Source organism: Salmo salar, chromosome ssa12 (genome assembly GCF_905237065.1).
Source record: "Salmo salar chromosome ssa12, Ssal_v3.1, whole genome shotgun sequence".
Classification (NCBI taxonomy): Eukaryota; Metazoa; Chordata; class Actinopteri; order Salmoniformes; family Salmonidae; genus Salmo; species Salmo salar.
Window position 1 is genome coordinate 42,175,893 of NC_059453.1, and position 6,691 is coordinate 42,182,583.

The 6,691-nt window shown below is 42.4% G+C and overlaps 1 protein-coding gene across 1 annotated transcript; it reads right to left on the bottom strand.

The window, feature by feature from the left end:
* Positions 1–1,200: 1,200 nt before the first annotated feature.
* Positions 1,201–5,358, bottom strand: mych (myelocytomatosis oncogene homolog). The gene is made up of 3 exons (NM_001173631.1): positions 5,199–5,358; positions 3,110–3,694; positions 1,201–2,649 (listed from the first exon to the last, which is right to left on the bottom strand). Exons 2-3 carry the CDS (start codon positions 3,681–3,683, stop codon positions 2,072–2,074), a joined length of 1,152 nt encoding a protein of 383 aa, NP_001167102.1. The 5' UTR covers positions 3,684–3,694; positions 5,199–5,358; the 3' UTR covers positions 1,201–2,071.
* Positions 5,359–6,691: the final 1,333 nt, after the last annotated feature.

Here is a 6,691-nt window from a genome sequence, read left to right on the forward strand (position 1 = left end):
CACTCATTTAAAGGGGTGTCCACATGCAGTGTACTTTTTGTCAGTAATGTAACTCAACAATTATCTTTTGCCCCGTTTATCTCAGAGAAGCTACACTTATTTGAAGTCACCAAAACCTGCCTCATATCACCACTGGCAGTCAGTGACTGCCCTGGGACGCATCAAGAGCCTTCAGCCAGCTCTACCGGAGTCCTGGCAGCCAGGGTAATGTTTATTAATCACCAAACGGGGGAAAAAATGGACTGAAACAAGGAGGGACAGCCTGGACTTCTTTGTAAAAATGTTTTAAAACATTTTCCTTTGTGTGCCCTAATGAACACAACCTAGGAGTGGATATCATGACATCATGGACTAGCCCCAGGGCACTAGACAGACAGCTGACAATTGTGCTTATGACAAGCCAGGCAGGAAAAGCATCATAATCAGTCAGTAGGGTAACTCTTGGCCAGACATTAAAGAAAAAGCCCGCCCTGCACCCTCCGAGTTGCAGGTAATAGTTCACAGATGGGCTGTGTGCCATTCGTGACATGTGTTCACTACTTCGCTCTCAGAGTTATGCAACGTTGGTGTGTGCCATGAGAACCAGAGCTAGATTCTCAAAGTAAACTATAGCGGCAGGCAGGTCAGTACAAGATCTGGAGAAAGGGGTGGGTGGGTTGGGCTTTCATTTGCTGTTACAGTAACTTCTGTAGGTGGCCAGGTGCCAGGGTTCCCATGCAAGGAAACAATTTTGATTAAATAAGTTTGTTTTCTTTCTGACGGTATTGTGATGTTGACAGTCATGCAGTAAATGTCAAAGTGAAGAACTGAGGTCATACGAATCTAGGTCTTAGGCAGGTGGTTGGGTGTATTCATGTGAGAAAGGTTGTGTCTCTCCATCTAAACACACTGAACTTTGTTTATAATTTGAAAGCGCGACAGGCAAATTGTTTGTGTTATCAGTCACACCCCAGTTTGAGATAAAATTAAGATTATCTTTTGACAAGGCTTTGAAAATAGTTACAGTACCATTTCAATCTGGTACTGTGCAATCTTCACAACTGTCAATCATTCACCCACGCACCTTGACCCAAATACCATAAACGCCTACATAAGTACCGTACACTGATTGTTCAATAGCGGTCTTCTTGGAAGCAAACCATATACATACACCTTGACACGATGCAAGGTATCACAGTCTATATAATAACACAAATAAACTGATTTGTCCATTGTTTATTACATTATAAAAACAAAAGTCTGCTGATGAGCAGAACTATTTACTTGCAAATAAACCAAGAAAAAATAAGACAAATAATTTATGATACATAATAATCAAAAATATATACAAAGAAATCTATATCATTGCTTCTGAGAAACCAAACAAATTGTCAGGTCTGAGACCTGGTCGAGGTAGGTACAGTAAATCATATGCTTTTAACAAAACTTATAAAACATTGTACAGTTACGAGTCGACAACAGAATGAGTTTCAAGGCATGAGAACTGCATTATTTCACAATAACACACCAAATTCCTACCAACAGGTCGGGGCTTTAAAGTTTGTGAGTAAAAGAAGAAGTCTAATTGGATAAATGTGTTAAGACATGACTTTTTTTGCAATTAATGGCAATAATTGGAATACATTACATTCAACCCCTTATTAGAACTCAAACTTTGGATCCAGCCCAAAATAAAAACACAGCAAGAGAACAACCAAGTTCATAACATATGGGGGAATGTGGAAGAGACCGTATTCAAGTTCCATGTTCAGTAACAAATGGCTGCTCACTTTGATATAGCTTACGCTACAAATTAGACTGTTACATGTAGTCTACTTTATGAACAATGACTTTGGCAAATCGCTACAGGGCTGAAGGTGGACCTATTGCTCCAAACCAAACTTTTTTACTCAACCACATTTAACTGTCTCTCAGTAACATTCACTTCTTCTTGAACAGTCACTGCAGGGGATGGACGCCACCATGCAGATTGTGGGGAGCGTTAAATCTGAAGTCCAGACAGGTCTTCTCAACTGGTTTATTTAAATGTCTCTAAATGTTTGTGTTAGACCTCATCTCCTTGGTCCCACCATTACCTCCTGAGCTGCTCCAGTTTAGCTTTGAGCTGCTCCTGCCCGTCTCGGAGCTTGTCTCGCTTGGCGTTCAGTCTCTGGCCCTCCAGCTCCAGGCCGCGGATGCTGTCACGTGCCCTCTTCAGAATGACCACCTTGGAGGCCTTGTCGTTATTGGACAGCTCGGGTACGTTGTCCCTGAGCCGCAGGAAGCAGTTCTTCAGCTCGTTGCGCCGCTGCCTCTCCATCACATTGTGGGTATGCCTCTTCTCCTCCTCGTCCTCCATGTCCGGCGACTGCCTAGAGGAGCTGGACTGGTGGTGACTGCTGAGGTAGTGGCGGGACGAGGATGAGCGGCCCGACGAGCCGTGGTGGTGGTGTCTGTGCGGATCGGAGACCCGGGAGCGCTTGTGGTGGGAGTTTGAGGCGGTCGAGACCTCTGGGCGAAGGGGCGACGTGGGGCAGGGGGCAGCATAATTGTGCTGCAGCTGGATCTCCAGGTGTTGGCGCTTGATGGCGCGCTGTTGCCGCCGGCACTCCTCTACCGACTGGGAGGGGCTGGCAGTCCTCTTCACAGTCACTACGTCTATCTCCTCCTCTGTGGAGAAGAGAATCCACAAGAGATTGGGTTAGCAGTCAATTCCGATAACATTTGAACAACTGCAATTCAGATGCCTTGGCTTTAGACTACCACATTTTTAACTGTGACTTTCTGGACGTTGACAACTTTCCTTCCACGTTGTTTATCATTTTGTATCGCAAGCTTACACAACAGAAAGCCTAACTTATGTTGTTAATTTTTGCTGAAGCTCTTGAGAAATAGAAACGGTGCAAGAAAAACATGGTCCTAATTTAAAATTCCCTTATGAAATCAAGGTGTTTAAAAAGCATGCATGAGGAGGTCCACTCTATTGTACAACTGAAATGTCACTACCTATGTCAAATGGCCTAAAGTCACTTTCTAACAGTTCCTCTTAACATTAAAGCAAATAACTCACATGCTATTGTAACCTTTTCATTTACAAGCACAGCTTAGGCAAGAATGAGGACCAACTCACCAGTATCGCTAGCACTGCTCCAATAAGTTGAGAATTCACCTCCTGCCGAGCCGTAGTCGGAGGTCGACTCGCTGCCTTGCTCCTGACGGTCCTGCCTGTCCAATAGTAAACCCTCATTCTCCAAAGCTTGGCACGCGAGTGCCGCAGTGTGGCAGTCCAGTGTGGAGCCAGCAATTTCCTCAAAAATTCTCGTGTCTATGTCCGAGAGCAGCGGGCTGCTGGAGAGCACGGACGATAGCTTCTCCTCCATAGACTTATCACTGAGGCAATGCCACAAACAGTCGTCGGACTCCTCTGGCTGTTGGTCCTTTGTTCCGGTTGCATTGCCATCGTACAAAATGTCAAAATTCCAATTTAGTTGTGGGTCTTGATCCTCCAGGAGTATATCAGAGACGTAGCTCAACTGGTCCTCCTTGGAAAGTGGTTTGGCATTGAGTCCAACCTTCATCGGAGGGGACTGGGGTGGCGTGGGGAGCGACTGTAGGTCCTTCATCAAGCTCTGGCAGAATTCATCATCAAATAAGAGAGGCTCCGAGTAGAACCAATCTTGCGACTGAGAGAAACTCTGCAGCATTTTGGCTGAATCTGGGAAGAGGGAAGATAAAATGTGTTAAAAAGAACAGTAGAATGCAGTTCAGAATGCACCACCGCAAAAAGGGCAAAATACTATGCAAGTGTGGTGAGAGTTCTCAAACTTTTTAGTGATGCTCTTAGTACTCCATCTGCAAGCACAACGTTTTATTCATGTTTACATCCTTGCCCGCCCCAATGAGGGTGGTCATCAACCAGATGTTATCCCCATGACATAATTTAAACAGCTGGGGAGCTCAGTCTCCAAATTAACATTTTCCTCAAGGAAAGTTCAACATCTCTCCCATTCAGATTCACATTTTCTGGTTGTGCTAGTCGTATGTACGGGATATACACGTCAAACGAAATGCTACTTTTCGTTTCTTTCTCGACAATTCAACAATAAAAAATGATTAAAGATATGAATATGAACAAATTAAATGGCTCAGCAGAATAAAATTAACATTTTATTATAAGTAGGCTGGCTATAATACAGGAATGCACAATTTGTTGGGAAAGGGGGATTGGGGGACAAATGTTTAAATTGGGTAGTATTTAACAATAACATTTCAGAAATATCACAGGTACATGTATATCAATCAACTACAATGCATCTACCACAGTTAGCTTAATAGCTGACGTTTAGTCGAACATTTAAACACCGGAGATTGGTGCTGAAAAACTACGGCGAACCAGCACGCCCACACTTGTCGCCGCTGAACTCAATCGTAAAGCGTGGCTAAAATACCAGTAGACGTTTTAAAGGGCTAAAGTGGTGCAGTTACTATAAACAAGCAGTAGGCTAGCAGAACAGAGAATAACTATGGCAAAACTAGGCTAACGTTACATATGGGCGTTCAACCTGGACATTTCATTTGATTAGTTAAGCTGGGGTGGGTATAATTTGTGGAACGTTCCAACAGAATATGTTCCAAAAACGTCGTAAAGTACAAGGTTGCTAAGAAACAACGCATACAAAGTAGCATGATCAATTCACCTAGCTAACTAGCCGCCGAATAGGAATCAACTCACCACGTAGTTTATTCTTAATGTTTGTCCATAGGCTACCAGAGTGAAGACAGACATTTTTCGTAATAAACGTGATGAATGACAAACTTAATGAAATAGCCCACTCCCTAACTTTGTATGCGTTGTTGGCAACCTTGTTATTTACGAAGTTTCTGGAACAGATTTCTGTTGGAATGTTCCACAAATTATACCCACCCGTTAATCTGAATTTACAAAAAAAATACAAACTAGCCTAGCATGCATCGACAGTTGCACATTAAAAATGTTTGCCAAAATAAAGAATTGAAGCTAAAAATCACTCATGCATAATAAATGACCCTTTCGTGCATTCTGTAATCTATTTTGAAATAGAAGTGTTTTAAACGTCTGATAGCGAGCTAGTTAGACAAACTACGAAAGAAACCCACCTAAATTACCGGCATGTGGGAAAAAACACGTGAAAAAAAACCCATGTGAAATAAACTCTGACCCTGTAAATATAAACTCTTACCTTTATTCTTTCAGGGGGTGAGAAAAGGAAGAAGACGCCTTTTTTCGTGAGTTGTTAAATTCCAACGAAATTTAAACAGAGATAAACTAATGTAATTATTCTGCTGTATCTGAAAGTACTGAAGGTCCACTGCGTTTTAATCTAGCTACCATACCTCACGCACTATACCAGATCGATCTGTGGGTGGGTGTGGCGGCGAGACAGATTTCACTATATACTACCACAGCACAGCAGTATCCTTCCACAGCCCAAAATCGCGCCAAAACGTAACAATCAATATGGGACATTAGATTTTAAATATTCTACTGCCTTTATAATGTTCATTTGGTATAAATACGTATGCATCTGCTCGGAAAATACGGGGACAAAACACACACCGCAGAACGTGTTTAAGGAAAGGTCTATACCGTCTGGAGACGCGGATGGATCTACTCTCCATGCGCATTATGGAATTCCAAGAAAATGGAGGCGGGCTGGGTACAAATTTACACGTGTGTTCTCACAAATGCCGGGTGTCTCGTCTGGTTCTTAGCACCAGCAATAATGATATTAATAATAAGGCATCTTCCGTTTTATGATATGGGAATGAGTTTATGGCTACGTTGGACATTTCAAAGCAATTCACCAGCCAGTCCTGGAACGCACCATAGATTATTTGCACGCATTTACGCCTAACAAAACGAAACGCCCAAACTATAATGCCGAATCTATTAATTCAAATACTAAATAATAGTACGGTTTAACCTTGCGAAAATGGAAGTAGAGGGTACCCTACAATAGTATTCACATTAGTTACATAAGGAAGAGCAAAACTCGGTGGGGAATCACAGATTAGATGATTCATTACATTGACCAGATACTGTAGTATCGCCTGAACAATGTAAAGAAACGTCTTCAAAGATGGAAGGCAGTCGGGAGAAGAAAAGATCAGGTGGGACGGTTCTAGCCAATAAGAGGGCAGATACGCGTGGACAAGGGTTTCCACTAATTACCACAGCCACAAAGTAAAGATAATGCTAAATTGGGGGAAAAAATCATGAAAACCCAAATTTGCTTTTTGCTTCTACTTCAAGGTTAGGGTTAGGCATAGGGTTAGCAGTGTGGTTACGGTTAGATTTAAAATCACATTTTAAGAAGATACATTGTAGATATAAACTGGGTTTATGACTTTGTGGCTGTGGTAACTAGTGAAGACCAAGCACAACTCCTATCTATATAAAGTGTTTTTTCCTTAAAGTTGCCAGGATGTCACGTCTCCTACTTATATCAGTACACTCGTAACAACCTAATCATTATGAAACTTCAGTTCGATCAAATGAGCCACACGTAGCAAATAAACCATTACATGTTTTTTTTCTTCTCCAAATTCAACTCTCTCATTGACCTCCATACAAAAACTCGCTCGGTGAGCGGAAAAGAAAGCCCCCTGCTGGAGAAGACAGATTTTTGGGCCCAGTTACTTCTCTTGCTTCACCATTTACTCTCTGGGGAAT